General features: G+C 41.0%; 1 protein-coding gene across 3 annotated transcripts in view; it reads left to right on the forward strand.

Annotated features, from left to right (window-relative positions):
• Nucleotides 1–20,262, forward strand: part of LOC146523306 (RAS guanyl-releasing protein 2-like) — a 40,848-nt gene that overhangs the window by 2,547 nt on the left and 18,039 nt on the right. For all 3 annotated transcript variants that reach the window (XR_014870218.1, XM_085138040.1, XM_085138034.1), the window contains exons 2-7: nt 12,159–12,292; nt 12,435–12,537; nt 12,777–12,833; nt 13,095–13,226; nt 13,753–13,903; nt 16,371–16,544. Coding sequence is in view for 2 of the 3 variants with exons in the window: in XM_085138040.1 (XP_084994166.1) it covers nt 12,223–12,292; nt 12,435–12,537; nt 12,777–12,833; nt 13,095–13,226; nt 13,753–13,903; nt 16,371–16,544 (687 nt within the window). In the remaining variant the exon portion in view is untranslated. The remainder of the gene's footprint in view (nt 1–12,158; nt 12,293–12,434; nt 12,538–12,776; nt 12,834–13,094; nt 13,227–13,752; nt 13,904–16,370; nt 16,545–20,262) is intronic.

A 20,262-nucleotide genomic window follows, 5' to 3' on the forward strand; every position in this document is an offset into this window, starting at 1 on the left:
ATTTAAAGGCACGCAGCGTAGGCAGAGCTGGAATCAGACTTGGTACGACTCCTACTAACTTGGCAGAAGAACAGCAATCCCAAAATTGTGACAACTAAGGGTCTAATTGTGAATAGATGTGAACAGGGTTACTTCTAATTATGTATCAGCCTTCACAAACTGTTTTGCAAATGGTCTGCAAATAATTAAGCGGTCATCTGGGATGTTTGGATTCCTCTGCTTCTTACTCAACTCTTCAGCTTGCAGCAAAGGCCACGTACTCTGTAAAAAGGTATGGCAGGAACACAGGAAAGAGAGGCGGCTGCAGAGGAGAGGGAGACATTCTGTAGGAGGGGAAGGTAGCGGGGGTGGGAAAGTGTCAGACCTGAAGAGCTATAAATCAAGCTGAGGCTTTGAATTCAATCAGATAGGGTGAAAGGCATTTGTGGGCAAATCCACAGCTGATTACTAGAGAAGTTAGCAGGTGGTTACAATATCACCATTATTTAAAGTTTGGGCTGAGCGGGGTCGTTCTGCGCTGAACAGGTGTTAGGCGTGCCTCAGTTTCAGAAACGCGATCGAAAGTGCCTGTTATCCCACATCTGCTATCAAGTAGTCTCTACTTTTGTTTTTCCCACTCATTTTGTTTACAGTCTGTAATCTGTCAAGCTTTTTATCCGAATGTGCATAATATTTGGTGTGTTATGACTACAGGAAATTGAGGGCTTTGTGGTGTGCTCATGGATGTGTGCTGTTTTAGGGAGGAATACATAAACAGGAACTAGCCAGGGCTGTTAAAAAGCCTGCGGGGGTAAAAAGGAGGGTGGCTGTTTGAATGTGAAACTCCCAGCATTCACAACTAGTTCAAAATGACTGTTGTATAAAACCACTGTGCAGCTCAGTGAGCACATCTCTGACAGGCAGGAGGAAATGAAGCAGATAAACACTGCGAACAGAACAAATTGGCCTCCAGAACTGCAGTTTGTGCCTCATTCTGCAAACCGCAGGCATTTCTTCGAAGATCGGAGTTTGTGAGAATTAAAACATGCAGCATCACTTGGTATGTGGCCCTAACCACAAGCAGTTTTTACAGCAGCTGCACAGCTGTGCCTCCTTGTTTCTGAGTCAGGGGTGGAAAACAGCACTTTTGGGCAATATAAGTAGCTGAGATTTATATTGTGAAGGTGAATCGGCTTAAAAAATACTTTTCAGTTTTCTTTTGTTCGGATGATTTCTTGCTTGAGTATAGCACGTTACTACTGACTGTTGGTCAACGTTTACAGTCAAGGCTTTGTGTTAGACAGGATTTATGAAGGAAAGCTTCTTAGATTTTGGGCAACTGCTCTTTTTGCAACAAGACTTCCGGCTCTCTAAAAGTCTATGCAAAACTAACCTTGTCCAGTGACTTTGTCCCAATAGACTCAGTCACTACTTCCAGGTCAAAGTTCACAAGTTAATATTGCAAATTAAGGTTACTGTTAGAGCGAGAAAGCATGGTTATCCAGGATGTGCTTATTGGCTAATGACTTTCACTGAAAAGATAGTGACAGCAAAAACACCCAGGTTGAAGCTTTTATGCACTAACCAGAGGGTGTTATCATTGTGACTACACCCATGTTTTACATCTTTTAATCTGGGGTTTAACTTTAACCTCGTGTAAAAAATACAGAAAGCCTTAACCAAAAACTTATTTTTCTGCTCTAGAAGGTAAATATAGTATGTAACAGCTTGCAGCTACATAGCCTTGAGTAAAGATGGACAGTATTGCCTGGCAAACAGGGGATTACATCATTATGTGTTGCACAAAGGGAAAACACAATCACACAACTAACTCGTCTGTTAAGATAGCTCTTTGTTTTATTTTATTCTTTATGCTAAGCTAAGTAGTTTCTTGGGGCCGCTTCACATAAAGTTTTTCTTACATAAAAGTCTGACAAAAGTGCAAATGTGCCAGTTTCGCTCTGTTTAGAAGACTCAGAGCTTCTCTGATCAGGAAAAAAAGGCTAGCCTGGCTGCATTCAAGGTCATAAAATCTGCTAAGTTAAACCCTTGTAAGCTAACTATAGGTAGCAATATCCTCATATTAACTGTGGAGACATGCAAATAGAGTAAATTCCTCTTGGCAAATATATGAATGAATGTATTTCCTTTTAATTTAAAATTTGCCCGTTGGAGATGGAACACTTTGCAACAACAGGAAGTGATATCCCTGACTTCAGCAGAACACTAGAACACGAACCCTGACCGAGGCATGCTCTGAAGTTAATAGACAGCTGGCAGGAATCAAACCCAAATGCAGAATTCCATAAAATGATGTATCACATTAGGCCTTTCACACAATACGCCATGTGGCCTCATCTTTTACTCATCACGCAGTGAGGTTTGAAAAGGAAGTTCTGTGTGTCAGAGAGATAAATGACAGAGTGAGGAAAAACTCTAGCATATAGAGGAAATATGTGTGAAAAAAATTATTCCCGCTCTGTACAAGACTGTTTGTAATAAGGTAGCAAAGAAAGAGAAAAGTGTGGACAAACAGAAGAAGTTGCCGCATCTCACATACACATAGCAGCACACCCTTCCGGTATTTGTTGTGAAGCAAACTTTCACATCTGGTAAAGGACCCATATTTGAGCAGGAAGCTTGAACACAAAGCAGTGAAAACAATCTGACACAATGATGCATTGTCGCATTTGGGGGGGGTAGCAGGAGGCATACATTATAACACATGAAATCAGCCAGGATGCCCTCTCTGTCTCCTGCGTTACGTTTTTAATTTGAAGTCAGAAATGAGACATATAAGATATTAATTTGAACCAGATGTGGAGCAGGATACGTGACTTTATTTGTTAAAGGACACAACACAACATCCCACGTGGGTAGCTGTTGTCTCCCAGCAGGAGGACATTTACATATTTTTCTCCTTTTCCCCTCTCTGTTATTTCAAGATTACGAAGAAGTGCTGCTTGTCTCAATCTTTCGAGAAGCATTAGCATGAGTGCTTCCATGTGCCTATAGAAATTCCCCAGTTGCACTTTAATTTCATATATCTCATTGTGTCTTCTGTCAGTACTAACCCTCTATACTTAATCTCTTTCCTCCTTCGGCCAACAGTATCTTTTTGTGTTTTACTGAGCTGAAGCACGCTCTTCCTGCCTCCCAGTCTCTCTCTTTATCACCCATTCAAACATTCCTCCTCTCCTCCCTCTGCTTCAACCCCTTCCCTCCCTAAGGAGCAACTGTAGCTGCTAATCTCAGTTTGCAGCCGGTGCCCCCCCACTGATGTGGCATTCTGCGTGTCCAGGGAAAGGGAAATGTTTCCCTTCCTGCTCTCAGTACCCTACGGTCTCTAAATAGAAGCCTGCCACCAGCTACTCTGAAGAACTATATCTGTCCCATCATGCAACACCCTTACTACAACTAGGGGATGTAGGGGAATAAACAAGGGCGGTGTGTATGAAGAAGTGGTTTTTGTACGCGTATTACAGTCTGTCAAAGACAGGAAGATATGATTTAATATCATATACATTTTTTTTTAAAGCTAATATCATTAGAAAAGGTTGTCTGCCTGCGCCTGGTGTTATGTTACATTTTACATGGCCAAATTTGTTAGTGGAAATCTAAACGTAATGCTATTACAGTTTCTAGCTGTAACATATGATGAAAGGAAAACTGTCTTAGCATCATTACCCACCAGTAAGTGGTTCACAAAAATGGAAAATGGAACAGCAAAAGTAAAAAGGAGGCGGATAAGAGGAAAAGCCCCCGCGGGTGACAATAATCAAAGGTTTTATAGGAAATCTGGCCTCTTTTTTTCTTCTTTAAAACACGGTAGCTGTGACCAGACTATCAAACTATGTTTTACTGTTGTTTTTGCATTTCTTCCACACAATAGTAAGAAACATCAATATACAATTATTACACGGTAGCCTCAAATTCAGAGCTCTTATATAATTGCTAAAGTTTTAGTAGAAGAATACTTAACTTATTTATTTCATATACTGAGGTTTATACAATACTGACAGCTATAAGCAGCATCAGCATGACAATGTGCTCCATTAACTAATAATGTGTCTGCCATGGTGTTCAGTATGTCACATGCTTATATCTGAAGCTTCACACCAAACACAACATAGAGCCGAGGTCATCTTTGTGTGTCTGCTTAAAGAAAGTTGTGACAAAAGTTGTAAGCACACAAAATATGAGGCCCAAAATGTACAATTTGGTAGTAATCCATCCAAATGTACTTGAAAAACGTGTCCAATCAGTCTTGCTATGGTATTGACAATTTGTTAAATTTGTTAGTTTTAAATTCTGTTAAAATTGTGTCTCTTTTCTTATAAATGTTATCCACAAAAAACTTGTTTTTCCCAAACGCCAAGGAGAGAGGATAGAACTAAATCAATGATTGTGAATTAGCATGTAGCATTTATCAGCATGGAATTGAGTCCATTATGGGAATGTCGATAAGACGATGGACATGATTATTGCCTGTTTGTCAATGCCTTATCATCAGTCAGTACTTTAAGACGGGAAAATCAATAAAGATTTAAGCTCTCGGTTTTCTTCTAATGTCTATAGCTGGAAAAAAATGTGTGCGTTTAGCATAAGATCCTTTTTAGAGTTCTGCTGCTTTAACCCTTTAAGACCTACCATAGAACCAAGTCCGCCAGAGCTTATATTATATTTTTACATGCTGTAGTGCCATTTTTGGGAGCATTTCAAGTTGCTATACATCAATACAACCATTATAGCCTAAATTTTAATAATATGTATGCATTAAGTGCATAGTAATTACATAAATTGCAAAAAAAAAGTACAATAAACTACAAAAAAAAACAACAAAAAAAAAAAACAAAAAAGTTGCACAAAATAGTTTCCCACCACAGGAAATTTATTTTGAGTGTCTTCATAGTTTTATTTTTTAAATACACCAATTTTTATATACTGCAGAAAAAACGAAAATAAATATTATAATGCAAATTTGCAAAAAATGGTAAATGGTAAATGGCCTGTATTTGTATAGCACTTTTCTAGTCCCTAAGGACCCCAAAGCGCTTTACACAACCAGTCATTCACCCATTCACACACACATTCACACACTGGTGATGGCAAGCTACATTGTAGCCACAGCCACCCTGGGGCGCACTGACAGAGGCGAGGATGCCGGACACTGGCGCCACCGGACCCTCTGACCACCACCAGTAGGCAACGGGTGAAGTGTCTTGCCCAAGGACACAACGACCGAGACTGACCAAGCCGGGGCTCGAACCGGCAACCTTCCGATTACAAGGTGAACTCCCAACCCTTGAGCCACAATTGCCCCAAAAAAAGCAGCATGTGCATCAAAATAAACAATTTCCAGCAGTGTAATTTGAGTTCTAAGTATCCCAGAACGACACAGAAAGTCATAAAGTCAAACATAACCTTTAAAAACACCAGTATATGCTTGTATAGGCCCTGAAGGTAAAAAACTACATTTCCGCGAAAATGGCGTCACTTCCGGTTTCGGGCGGGTTTGCGCTGACAAACATAGGAAGTGTTACGAACAGCTGATCGGATTGGCAAAGCGTGTTTCTGGAATATTATGTTTTTGTTGCTTCAAGCGCTTTTTATGCAGTTTTTGCAAATCTATATGTGGAAGGAAACCTTGACCTAGGACAAGCTGATGACATAAGATGTAAGTACAACTCCTCCGCTTTCATATGCAAAAAAAATTATTGCGCTAGCTTATTGCAGTGCTACCGGGATTTAAAAATAGTTACGCAAAACGGAGCATGCCTGCTCCACCGGCTTTAAAGGGTTGAGAGTTTGAGTCAGGTCATAAACTCTGCATTTGAGCAGCAGAACAGACGCGGTCATATTTGGAATATCAGTTTTCACAGACATCCTAAACTACTATTTAGTTATGTTAACCTCATTATTTTAACTATATGTATTTTCAGGTGCTTTTAAATGTGTCCAACAGGAGCCATCAATTATTAAACAGTAGCAACAATAATATGTCAGCGTGAATTCACTGTTATGGGTCGAACTTCAAAAGCATTGGTGTAAAGTTGAGAATTAGCTGAAAAGCAGCTTGCCTGTTATTCTGTGACCGTGATATTGAAAACGAGAGAGGCAGAAGTCTGAAGGGGGTCTGACTGCGTCTAGCCGGAGGATGTGACCTTTTTCACTGCCCAGTAAACCAGCAGCACACAGCAGATTCTGCATGGCCAGGATTGACCAGGCACCCGTCAACTTCCCTTTATCCCCGCTGAGCCCCATCCACCCCTTAATCTGCCTGATCGATGGCCCCGGGTCCTCGTCACCAGGCAACCAAGGATGACACTAAAGCTCTCGCAGTGTGTGCTTCTTTACAATCAATTCACCGCTTTGCAGATATCGGGACTGTATTAGAAAGACGCTGTTGGAAAAACACTTAAAGAATGTCTAGAAAAGAAGGGAGGAGGGATCCTGTTTACCATAAATCAGTCTTAATTCATATAAAAGCTTAGAGAAAATTGTTCTCTGGGTAATGGCAAAGCGTTCCTGTCAGCAGGATGATGAATGATGTATTCACTTTAATTGGGAAGATACCGTCATCATCAAGATGGGCACAGTGTGTTCAGTAGTGCCAGACTAGACTCTGCTAAAGCGTTGGCGACACTTTAAAACACCTCTGCTTCTCTCTTTCTTTTTTTGTTTAGCTGCTGAGAGATGGGCCCCACACAGAAGGAGAAAGTGGTTTTAGGTCCTCATTCAGTTTTGAGGATGGACACTTTTGTAATAAACACTGAAAATGCAGAAGTGAAACAGAAGAGCACATTTTTTCACAGGCAAGGCCATCTCAGCTCAAACATAGATGATCCTCAGGCTTATCTACTGCAGCGAGAAAACAGTTGACTTCAAGGCAATTTTCATTCTCATTATATTCATGACATGCGAGCAGACGTAATTGCCAGTGCACAGAGCCAATACTGATGGAGTGTAGGCTCCTTTTTCTGAGCTAGGCATCACAGGTCTTGGTGTTTGTTTGCTGAGGTTTTAATACTCACATGCAACACTGCTTTACTTCCTGTGGTGACTTTAGCAACCCACCTTGAAACTTTCATATCTATTTACAGCAACACAAAACCCCTTTTAGTTGTTCGCCATTTATCTTCCCGTAATCTGACCATATTGTTTCAGCAGTTTAATCTTGCCTACTGATCAGCGCTGTGGCTGATCGCCCTAACAATGTGATGATTTAAATTGCGGTTGAGGATTATACTTCCAACTCTTTCTCTATGTTTGCTTCTCCCACCAGCCCTGCAGAACGTGGCTGAGACAGCTTGTGAAGCCTGTAATTGAGTGTGTCCACCCACCGCGTTGCGGCAGAGACAGTGCAGTGAAGGGCTTCATTGTGTCAGGCACAATGGATACGTACACATACACATCACACCCTTCTCACACTCACAGAGCCACCACATTAAAATAAAGTTACAGCAGTGCTCAGTGTGTTGTTGGGGATTTTGTTACCTAACTTTGTTACTTGAGCTTAACCTTAGTGCCACTTTTACACTTATAGTGTCATGAAAAAATGTTCACACCTACATGTTACAGACCACAAACAAACTTTTCTATTAGACAAAGTCAACCAGAGTAAATATCAAATATTTTTAAAATAATAATTTCATTCAGTCAGAAAAAAAAAAATTTCAAATCTATTGGGCCCTATGTGATAAAAAATATTTATCATGAAATTAGTTTGACTAGCCTCACCCAGGCCTGATTACAGCCACACCCTTTTTTAATTTAGAAATAATTTCAATTGAATTGAGTCGAGTCTGACACAGTAAAATAGGCTAAGAGATATCAGATCATGGAGAAACCTTGGAGCGCTGTTGAACCAGCCCAAAATTACTTCAGAACCCAGAACAACTAAAATTGGCGATTGTGGCTCAAGAGTTGGGAGTTCGCCTTGTAATTGGAAGGTTGCCGGTTCGAGCCCCGGCTTGGACAGTCTCAGTCGTTGTGTCCTTGGGCAAGACACTTCACCCGTTGCCTGCTGGTGGTGGTCAGGGGGCCCGATGGTTCCAGTGTCCGGCAGGGTAGGGACTAGTATGGGACTAGTAAAAGCGCTATACAAATACAGGCCATTTACCATTCAAAAGAACTGCAGGCCTCACTTGTTTCAGTTAAGGTCAGTGTTCATGATTCAGTAATAAGAAAGAGACTGGGGAAGAACCATCTGACATAAAAATAACACAGCATTTCATAAAAAGAAGATCCCACCAACAGTCAGACACGGTAGAAGTGTGATCGTCAGTCTCCTGCTTCGTGACCTGGAAGGTCACGAAGCAGCATTCATGGTTCCTTCAATTACCTTGCTGTAATTGAAGAAACCATGAATTTTGCTGCCAGAAAATTCTGCAGGAGACTGTCATCAGTTTGCGCCTGGAGGTTCAGGCCCACTTGGATTATGCAGCTGGACAATGATCCGAAACACATCTGCAGGTCCAGCTCCGAAAGCCTCAAAGAATTCCCAAAAAACAAAACAGAGATTTCAGAGAGACCTGGTCAAAATCTGACTGTCAAAGAATGACCTTAAACAAGCTGTTGATGCTTGAAAACTCTCCAATGAGGGTGAATGAAAGCAATTCTGCAAAGAAAGGTGGTGCAAAATTCCTCCACAGTGATGTGAAGGACTCCTCGCCAGTTATCGCAAAAGCTTGATTGTAGTTCTTGATGCCAAGGGTGGTGCAACCAGGCTCAGGGGGCAACTGGTTTTTCAGGGCCAGGTAGGTTTGGAGCCTTTTGTCTGCCTGCATTTTATATTAACTTGGGTTATCTTTATGTAATACTACAATTATCTTTCATGAGCTGAAACATTTCAGTGTGACAAATATGAAATAAAGTAAGAAATCAGGAGGGAAGGCAAATCTTTTTTTCACTGCACTGGACCGTCAACGTTTTGATCTGGGGCTATATAAAAATGAATCAAAATTACTAGTTTTTTTAATGACTGGATACATTTGACCAATTAATCATGTCATAACTTGGAAGATGGTATATTTTGCTGATTGAGACACAAGTAAAGAATATGGGATTACTCCAAAATTGTTTTTTTGTTCTTCTACTGAAGGTATTTTGTGCTCAGGTGTGTGTATATGTCGTTAAAAAGTAACTGGTCATTAAGTTGTTGTTGCCATGGTTACTTGGAGCCAGACCTTACCAAATCAAGAAAAGCACAGATGCAAATTTTTAGCTGGTTTCCTATGAATATGTGATAGAATGAAACGCATGTCGAAATATTTGCTATTGTGTCGTAAATATTCATCAAACCTTTTTATGGCCTGCTGCAGACAGCATTACAGCATGTCAGGAAAAGATAAATAGTGGTTTCCTGCCGATTGGGCTTGTGGCTTAGTATCTGTCTGATAGAAAAGCCACACACATCGGTGAAAACTGTTTATTATGCTTGGCTCCAAAGTGCAGTTATAAAGCATAGAATTGGTGTATAAATGTAGTTACACACCATTTGTCAGCCAGGATTTTAGATCTGATTCTTTACTGATACAAAACTAGCATTGCCGCAGTCTGAAAACAATTTCTTATCGAAGCAGTAATTTGTTCAGCTGGTTAAGATGTAACGCAAATATTTATGTAAACTTCTGGGTAAAACAATTTTAAAAGGGTCATATTTTATAACCAATCGTGTAAAAATTGGGCGTCTGTAGTTTAGGAAGTAGAGCTGGTCATCTACTAATGATAATAATAATGGATTGGATTTATATAGCGCTTTTCAAGGCACCCAAAGCGCTTTACAATACCACTATTCATTCACACACTGGTGGAGGCAAGCTACGGTTGTAGCCACAGCTGCCCTGGGGCAGACTGACAGAAGCGAGGCTGCCATATCGCGCCATCGGCCCATCAGTAGGGTAAAGTGTTTTGCCCAAGGACACAACGACCAGGACAGAGAGCCCAGGGATCAAACCGGCAACCTTCCGGTTACAGATGCGCTTCCCAACCCCCTGAGCCACGGTCAACTAACTACTACTAACTACTAACGGTGTAAATAGTCATTTGATTACTCACTGCAGTGGACTGTATCCTTGGGTAAACATGTTTAACTGCTTGTTAACATGACTATCTAATGAGCCAGCTTGGTCAAGATGACTGAAGTTGAAAATTAACATCAGAATGGGGAAGAAAGATGATTTAAGTGAATCTTTGCAAAAAAGAATACAGTGAGTGTACATTTGTGTACAATCCTAATCTGCCAACTCTGAAGAACTCTAAGTGAAGAAAGAATGGCCCTCAAACCTGAAATTGAATATCGACATGCGTGTTTGTGTTGTATGACAATAAAACAGCTGCTCTGTCCGTTTTCGCTTTCTTATTCTTTGATTGCACGCTTTGATCAGATCTTTGTTAAAAATGATTATATCACAAACTACACACATGGGTCCAAATACCTATTGTTTCTGCATTTTGCCACCAGTGTATCAAAATGTAAAGCATTTTCTATGAGGCTGTAGTCAAAGATAACGTTGATCAGCAGAAATCTACTGTTGTGAATTTGCAGTTTGCAAGATGAACGCCTAAAAACTCGCTCATCAAATAGTTTGGAACAGACTACAAGAAATTATTATTTCAGATGTAGTTTTGACCCCAAACCCAAGTTTCAAAGGTAGTAGTGTGGCTTCTTTTGCAAAAAATTATGGATTCATCTGGAAGGCCTTTTATGTAGTTCTTAATAGAAGTAATCACAGCAATTGTCTGGCCAATGAGAAGCAAATGACCAACCACTGGAGCAGTTGCAGCAGTGGCTCATATCTTGGCATTCTTATGGCCCTAATAGAAGTCTGTGTTCTTGTTGTGGGTGAGAATCTACACAAGTAGCCTTCATGCTCTTCAGCTGAAGGTATTTTGTGCTCAGGTGTGCGTATGTCTCATGAGGACTTCAAACGGACTATAATCCCTGGCTTCTTGGTATAAAATTGCCTTCTTTTTTTTGTTTATTCCTTCATTGTTGCCACAAATATGACAAATTTGGAACACAGTGCCTGCTGTTAGACAATAATGATGGTCACATGAGCCTTCCTATAAATAGCTAAGACTAGTACTGCATTCCAGAAACCTTTGTTAGGAAGTGATGTCCTTCTCGGGTTAGTGGGTTCCAGACAAAGGCAGGAAAAGCAGGATTTGTTTTGGTTCTTAGCAAAGTAGATCCATGCAGGTATCACTATGAATACAGCATGATATTTAAAAAACACAATCATGGATAGAACCTGATCAGTTTTCTGTGTATGACTTATTTAGGGAGTCAGGATTGGCGGTACAGATTAAAAGTTTGCAGTTTTACTTCTGTTTAAATTCAGTGCCGCCATCTTGGATTGCTAATTAGGATATGTTGATATTCTAATTATTCATATTCAGTAATGCACTATAGGTGTAGTTAAGACTAGGTTTATGTTTGATTGGTCCTGATATCAAGATCCTTCTAAGTCTGGCCTTAGCAGTGAGGACCAGGCTTGGTAAAGGCTGATTGGTGCAACTGTTTCCTGTAAACTAAAGCCCTAATTCACCAACTCATTTCCCTACACCAGGGGTAGGCAACTCCAGGCCTTGAGTGCCGGTGTCCTGGAGGTTTTAGATGTGTCCATGATCCATCACAGCTGATTTAAAGGGCTAAATGACTCCTCAACATTTCTTGAAGTTCTCCAGAGGCCTGGTAATGAACTAATCATTTGATTCAGGTGCGTTAACCCAGGGTGGGATCTAAAACCTGCAGGACACCGGCACTCGAGGCCTGGAGTTGCCTACCCCTGCCCTACACACAACACTAACAGACTGCAAAAACTTTAAACTGTTAACCCCGAAAACTGGGTCACTTAAAAAGTGCTACAAGTAGAATGAGTTCATTGCAGATTTTGCACTTTGACACCATGAATGTGTTCTGGCCATACTTAACCATCATATCAGATGACACTGACAGGCACCTGTCCCAGCTAACTTACTGACAACGCCATCATCCTTACCCTAGATGCAATGCAAACAGTCAATGAATATGCCACTCTGCAGTGCTGAACAGGATATAGAAGAACTAACCACGCAGCTATTTTAAGTGTGCTGCAGTAGCCAGAGTAAGTTTTGCTTCCCCTGTGTTTACTTCATAATTACTCCCCTCTCTTTTCATCTCCTTTTGTGTTCAGTGAGAGCCAACAGATTCAAACCACAGAGAGGTAAACGAGGGGGAAAACAGAGAGGACCGCTACGATGGAGTCCATATTATCGGAACAGTCTGCCACTGTGGACGAGCTGGTGGAAGCCTGCATCAAAGCCTTTGGTTGGTTATTTAAGTATTATTTCTTTTATATGAATTATTCATCTGCTTGTAAAGGGAGGCAGCAGAATAAAAAACACAAGCACAAATTGAACATGCTGAGGTATCTTCTTAATGACAGGTGACTCCCTGTTTTTCCTCATAGATGAGAAGGGCACTTTGAAGGATGCATCCTTGGTCCGCATGTTCCTCATGATGCACCCTTGGTATATCCCTTCAGCTGACCTGGCCAAGAAGCTCGTGCTCAAGTATCCTTCACCTCTGAGTGTTCTTACATCAGTGACAAATGTTATGTTTTTTTTTGCTTAGTGTTTTTCTAAGAATGCTGCCTATGAATATATCTTTTTTCACACATAATGCGCAGAGCAATGGAAATAGTGCCAGACTTTGTTCCCCTTCTAAATCTGTGAAGTCTAAATGAGATTTTTGAAGAAGTTGTTGTAGTGTTGCGAGGAGCAGCTCGGTTGCACCTTGACTTCAGCATCAGATCTCAAGAGGATGGCTGCACCGATGAGCGCCGAACGAAAATATGCCACCTCTTCAAGTAACAAACCATCTTTTCTGACTTCTGCTCGTCTCGTTGCCTTTTTCTAAGAGATCTTTGATCTTTCCAAGTGTCATTTCCATTTATCCTTTTATCCTTTCTAGCTTTTCCTTTGTAGCCATGTGCTCCAATTAGGTGCTTTGTTTCATCAAATAGCAAAACTATAATGCTATTTTAAATTATGAGTTGACCACAGCCCAGTCCTTTCAGTGTATGCCATCACGCTCACCTCTCTCTCTCTCCCTTTATTCTTTCTTCCAGGTACTGGATTTCTGAGTTTCCCGCAGAGTTCAATCTGAACCCGGAGCTGGCAGACCAGATCAAAGACTATAAAGACCTCTTGACCACTGAGGGCAATGAGAGGCAGAGTCAGCTCATTGACTTGGACAGTGTGTGAGTGAATAGGTCGCTGAATGCTGCGTGTGTTGTTGACCGTTTGAATGAGTGTCCCCATCTGCCGATGTTTATGTCAGCAAGCCCTTTATTGCCTGTTATTTGAAATTGCTGAGCTGTGCTATGCAGGGCCAGTGACCTGTCCTTTTCTGAGAAATGCCACTTCTATATGGCTCCGCTTTCTTTTATTGCTCCAAGGAAATGAATTTGTGGAGCTGATTTGATTTCAATGCCAGAATATCTTAGAATAAGCAGGGCAATAGTCTTCTAAAAATAACTTCTACAGCAATAGTTGGAGAGTTGTAGTTCAGTCTACAAATATGAGGTTTCTCAGGGCTTTTTATATTGTAGACACAATGTACTATCATCATTTTCTCATGGTAGTTTTTCCTTTTTTTCCCCCAACAGCCCTTAAAGGCCAGCTCTAACTTTTGCAGCGGCTATAAAAGTGACCCTTATGTAGTTTTTCATGGTGCAGTTCCAAAAGACCTTAAAAGAGACAACTGTGCGATTTCTCCCCTCTCAGGCCGTCGTATAAATGGAAGCGGCAGGTGACCCAGCGTGTCCCATCTGTGTCCAAAAAGAGGAAAATGTCCCTGCTGTTTGATCACCTTGACTCCTGTGAACTGGCTGAACACCTGACCTATCTGGAATACAAATCCTTCTGCAAGATCCTGGTCAGTGTGACCATGTCTCTGGTTTTGTTTTTACTGTGATGTTTACAGCTCTTAAATTCTCAAGTAACTCTGTGTTTACATGATTCAAGGCTCACTGCAGTTGCTAAGCAATAGTTGTTAAAATCAACTTTAACTGGGCAGTAATTATATTTAGTGTCTGGAAATAGTGTTCAATTTGAGCGCTATTTCAGGAGGCAAAAGAAATGACTGGGTCTGTGCAGAATTAAACGCTTGAGGATTTTTTTTTTGTTGATAATTTATTCCAGTGGGATGATGCTCGTGGCACAGTAGGGACAGTGGTAATGGCGTTTCTTTTGTCTTTGTCTTCATGGCTCTGCTAAAATAGAGTTTTGCCTAAAAGGAAACAAAAAATCGAATTAATGAGGATCTAACGATGAGTACAGCTGTAATTACACAATATTATTTGTCTGCATTTGACTGATTACAGACAGTTAATATAATAATATAATTTCATAAACCAGGCTTGCTGTTTCCCATAGATTGTATTAGACAGACATAATGGCGTCATCCAGTGTTTGTGGGGCTAATCGGACTGATACAGCATTAGATGCTCATGTGATAGGAAGTTGTCAATACCTTAATTGTTTTCTGTCTCGTGGCAATTTTAATCCAAATTTGACTTGGACATGCAGCTCTGTTAGACACTTGAAACTAACAAATCAGACCATAAATGAATCGGGAAAGGATCTGCTGAGGTTATAAATCGGGTAAGAAATGAGGTTATGTCCTCAGAGTCTATACTGTATAATATTTCTTTTTGGAAACAGATGAGTCTCCGCCTGCTTTGAGTATTAGAAATAATGCAGGCTTATGGTACTTTTCATTTCAGACTGTGTCTGTATTTGTCAGGTTACGCTGTGTGCAGGCAGGAATGGTGGAGCCAAAGTGCAGACTCCGGAGACAGAAAGTAACTCAAAACAGCTTTAATTGCTAAACTCAAAAAAGTAACAAAACTGAGTATCCAAAATAAACTTACACAGACAGACAGAACACACAGCAAGATGAGGGTAGACCACGACACAGAGAAACACAGGGCTTAAATACACAAGGGGAGCAATCAGGGAATGGCTAACAGGAGGGAAACACAGCTGGGGCAAATCAGGCCTAACGAGACAAAGGAAGCAAAACCAAACCATATACATGAGACACAGACTTTCAAAGTAAAATAGGAAACATAACACAGACTGAACTAAAGACACAGACTCACATGCAGGCACTGCAACCGAGGGAACAGAGACGTGGGACCAGGGCAGACAGACACTGACTGGACACGGGGATATAGCAACTAAGGATACACAGAGATGCGAACTTGACAAGGGGATACAGCTGACAGGGGAGACAGAGCAACTAGAGAAGACAGAGACATAAACCATAAGACAGAACTCAAAGAAACCAAAGACTAGAAATGATAAATAATATAATAAACTCAAAAACCCTGGGTCAACAACCCAGGCATCCTAACAGTATTTTGTATCCAGTCTTGTTATTCCATTGTTTAAAGTTCTGTGCTCAGCTAAGCTAACCAACTGCATATCCAGGTAGGGCTGCTCGATTATGGCAAAAATGATAATCACGATTATTTTCACTGAAATTGAGATCTCGATTATTTGACGATAACAATGTATTGAATGATGACTTTAAAGATTGTCAAAAAATAATATAAAATAGTGCAAATACTGATAACAGTGCAAATGTTTGCAATATAAAAATAAATGAAAAATGTAAACATCTATGTTTAGTGAACTTTGCAGTGTTGCTCTGTGGTGCAGCTACGACACTGTAGCAAAGTTTACACACTATGTCTACTTGATCCACATCTGACTCCGCGAACCCATAATGTTTCCACACCACTGAAGTTTTTTTTACCTCTCTTTTCAACCAACAGCAGTCACTCTCCTCTCCAAATAACTTCTGCTTAGCTTTCCGAGCTTCCCTCGGGTCCTCTTGATTGTTGTGACAGGTGTTTGAAATGCAGAGAGGCGCGCTCGATTTGTGACACGGAGCAGAGTAAAGCACGAGGGAGGGGCTAATAATCCATCCATCCATCCATCCATTCGCTTCCGCTTCTCCTTTTCAGGGTCGCGGGGGGCGCTGGAGCCTATCCCAGCTGTCATAGGGTGAGAGGCGGGGTACACCCTGGACAGGTCGCCAGTCTGTCGCAGGGCCGGGCTAATAATCGGCTCAGTCATTTCTAATGATCGTTGAAAGCCCAGATCGTAATCGTGATTAAAATTCGATTAATTGAGCAGCCCTATATCCAGGTTTACTGTATGGACATAGGAGACTGTCTACAATCAAGAGGAATATATAAAAAACAAGAGAAAGGCCTTTGCATATATGTTTGTTGTCAGGCATTTTCTAATATCCAGAATTGCTGTGGGATGTGAATATGATGTACTGTAATTTAAATAGATAAAGGCTTTCAATGCTTTACTTCTCCTTCTAGTTTCAGGACTACCACAGCTTTGTGATGCATGGCTGCACGGTGGATAACCCCATCTTAGAGCGCTTCATCACGCTCTTTAACAGCGTCTCACAATGGATCCAGCTTATGGTGCTCAGCAAGCCCACCGCCCCGCAGAGAGCTGCTGTTATCTCCCATTTCATCCGAGTGGCACAGGTCTGTCTGCTGGGTCTGTTACAATCGGGAAAGCTTGGCGGTTCTGGGTTCATGGATAGAGAGTTTTAGTGGGTGATTGTTGGGGGCAGAGAGAAAAAAGCAGGAAAGGTGATTTAGAAGCAACTGTGAAAACCAGGAGGCGCAGAGAGAAGTGGAAAAGTCACCAAGGATCTCTTATGACTTGCAAACAAATGCAAAATATACTAGGATTTCCCATTAGCAGCACAACTGTGTGGAAAAAGGGAACATTAATTCAAAAAAGGTATTGGAGGTATTAGCATTAGCATCCCTGCTCAGTGAGATAATGCTGCTGCCAATTTTGCATCTTTTAAAAATAAAGGAGATCTTTGGGCTCAGTTCTAGCTATCTATGTTATTTTTCTTCCTGTAGTTTACCAGAGTAGTTTTCTGTGACTCACAGTATCAAATAATCCTTACTTATCTCACGCTGAGTCTTGGTGCAGTCCATGACTTCATCCACCGTCTGAAACAGGCTTCAGTCAGCTTACTTCTGACTGGCTGACCCCTGGAAACAGCGGGTGGGCTTCTGTGATGCAAAAAGAGCATCACAGAAGCCCACATGACCATATTACAAATATCCTCTCATATTTACATCACACAGAGTAGAAAAAAATTGCAGCAGAGATTTTAGCATAAAGCTTGACCTGTTGCCCTACAGTCATGCCTTGAGTTTAGGGGGTTTCAGGAAAATATGATATTTATAGTAATGGTGATATTTAAAAATGAAATATTTATTGCACATATGCTACAGACAACTGATTTTTCTTTCTGTTTACCTTTGTACAGTTATGCTTACAGATTCTCTTACCACCTCCATAAACTTGTATTTTGAACATTTTTCATTTGCCAAAAAAGACAACAGACCCACAAAAAAGTTGTAGCTACACTTGACTGACAGAATTATTGCAATTATTTCTTTTTTTTAAAATTGCTTTTCTATAGATGCCTCATTAATATTATTATGATGTTTTGTAGGGGAGGAATCTAGTTTCCAACTAGTTTCCTGTTTCTGTACTCATTCGCTATAGCGTTATGGTCGTCTGCATGTCATGATCGCTCTAATCCTAATCTTCACTTAATCTTAATACTTCCACAATTTCCTGGAAGAAACTGCCAGCTAGCTGCCCTGTATGGTTTTCCAACCATATGTCTGGAGACTGTCGTCCTTTCACTACAGACGCATGTCTTTAAGTGGCACCCGGGGCTTCTCTGTAATTGATTTCAGTTCAGCTTGATGTTATCGCTTGGTTCGGTCTGCCAGATGGGCTGAGTTTTCCCTCTACGCGACAACTCAGTCATCTAAGCCGTTAAGAGGAAGCTTCAGTCAGCCATAGAAAGCGCAGAAAAAGAATTTTCATCTTAATAGCCTGCAGTGCTCTGTGAATGCATGCTCATTACTTACTGCAAGTCTAGTGTGGGTTTGTTTTCATCTTTATGAGTCGCTTAGGTCTACTCCGGTTCTCCATTTATTTCATCTTCAGCAAAACACATGCTAGACGCACATAATATGCTCTGTTGGGGTACGCCAGCAATCTAACACCTCTGCAGGGTTCTTATCAGGGGAAGCCCAGCAGAGCTCTCCCAAGTGTTTCAAACTGAACACTTAAGGTTGAGCTAGATACTTTAGAGGTGAGGACAGGATGAACAACTAAAGTTCGGGTGTGCAGAAGGTGGATAATGAGCTCTTTCTGTGCAGCCCGATCTAAAGATCGCTATCAAACAGCGGTGTCTATTGGCCAGTCAGCCTGCCATTCTGTTTCTCAAAAAGCAGTACGCAGAACATTAGCATAACTAGACCCATTCAACTGGTCACATGATGTTCTGTGCACCAATTAAACTCTTTTATTTGTCAGTGGTTTAATTTGGATTGATACTAATCAAAAATAAAAAAGCGTGTTTCCTTATCCACAATATTAAAGCAGTGCAGTAATTGAAGTGTGCATCCCTTGGATGAATCGTAATGTGCTCTGATGACATTTGTTGTGTTGAATACACATTGGCCTTTGTGGTTGTGGATTGAAACAGCCTTCCAGCTGCTAGGTGGATATTCTCGTTTGTTATGAGATCCTCCGTAATGACGGTGGTGATCCCCACACTGCTGACTCACTGCCATCACCAGAGAACTCTTTGTTCTTCAGTTATGCCATTAGGCTTCGTTTTATTTTTGCTGGCTGTTGGATAATGCAATTATACTTACTTTGCTCAAATGTATACACATTCAGAATGCTAGTGTGTATATAAAGCTAGATTAATCAAAACTGACATCACCCAGATGTCAAGTTGAGCAAGTGGAATTACAGGAGGTGAAACACAGCACTGACTGAGTATCTCCAACTACAAGTGCTAACACACCTGTTAATCAAAGTATCCACAAGCCCAGCTGTCAGTCTTAACAGAAGCTGTTCACCCTCCTTACAGTTATTATGATTGGGAAATGATTCGCAGAGGTTAAAACAGTTCTCTGTCCCAGGCTATGCTTTTTAATTCTGTAAAGTCTGACTTTTAGAGCCAGCTTCAAGTGGTCATTATAGGCACTGCAGTGTTTCACATTTCCCGTTTGCTTCATTTTTCATCCCTGGAAATTGCTGCTTGATTCTGATTTTACTGTCAAAGGACCGCTGTGCCTGAGAACATCCTCACATACAAAGATGGCCCAGTTTCAACCAGAGCAGATAACCATGGTAACATGAGCGGCACAGCTAACCCTGTTTGGTGAAGGTTAATTTGTGGCTCTATTAAGTAGAATGAATTCATGAATACAGAACTTCAGCTGATCTGTGCAGACATTTTAATGAAGCCAATGCTTAGTGTTAAATTCCCCTTTTTTTGGTCCTCTTAGGATGATTGTGCATGGCTGTCTATGCAGTTAATGATTAAAACCAAAGTAACTATCTTTCCCCTGAAACACCTTACACCAACTTCTTTTTATTCAGATTCTGGGGCAGTGCCGTGAATGAAGCCAGTTTGCAAACATGTGTCCAATGCATCAGCAAACTTTAACACAATCTAGTTCCTCACTTGAATGTACAGAGCCGTGAAAAAAGCGAGACCAAAAAGAACACAGAGGCCGATTTCTCATTTATCTAAACCTCCCCTAAATCAACCAACTAACCAAACAAAAAAACCTGAAAAACATCTTGATTATCCCAGAAAATTTGGGAAAATATTCTGTGGACTGACAAGACAAAATTTGAACCTTTTGGAAGAGTCAAATGTATTAGGCCATCAGTTTGTGCACTGAAGCTCAAGCACACTTTGTGCAGGATTATGCAGGACTGAAACAAACTGTACTGCACTTAAATTCGATTAAGATGCTTTGCATGACCTTAAATGGCGATTTATGCCCCAAAGTCCTCCAATAAGGCTCAATTAAACCAATTCTACAAAGAAGAGTTGGCCAAAATTAGAGCATGCACATCTGAGAAGATCAAACCCTCCACAAACTTTCCTCATTCATTTTCCGCCCATTTAAATTGCCACCAACTTTGATATTCTCTGATGCATCCCAGGGCAAACACATGCTGGCTTCAGATGTATTCAGAGGCAGCACAGGAGGCAGTCTTATTGCACTTGACATTTCCTAAAGCTTCCCTCTGCTGGTTGTGTCCCATTTCGGCATCCTACTGGGAGCCCATCACAAATGACTCATGCTCATTAGTGTTTTTTTCTCTCAACTGCACACTTGCATTAAAAATTCA

This window comes from Neolamprologus multifasciatus, chromosome 3 (assembly GCF_963576455.1).
Source record: "Neolamprologus multifasciatus chromosome 3, fNeoMul1.2, whole genome shotgun sequence".
NCBI classification, from domain to species: domain Eukaryota; kingdom Metazoa; phylum Chordata; class Actinopteri; order Cichliformes; family Cichlidae; genus Neolamprologus; species Neolamprologus multifasciatus.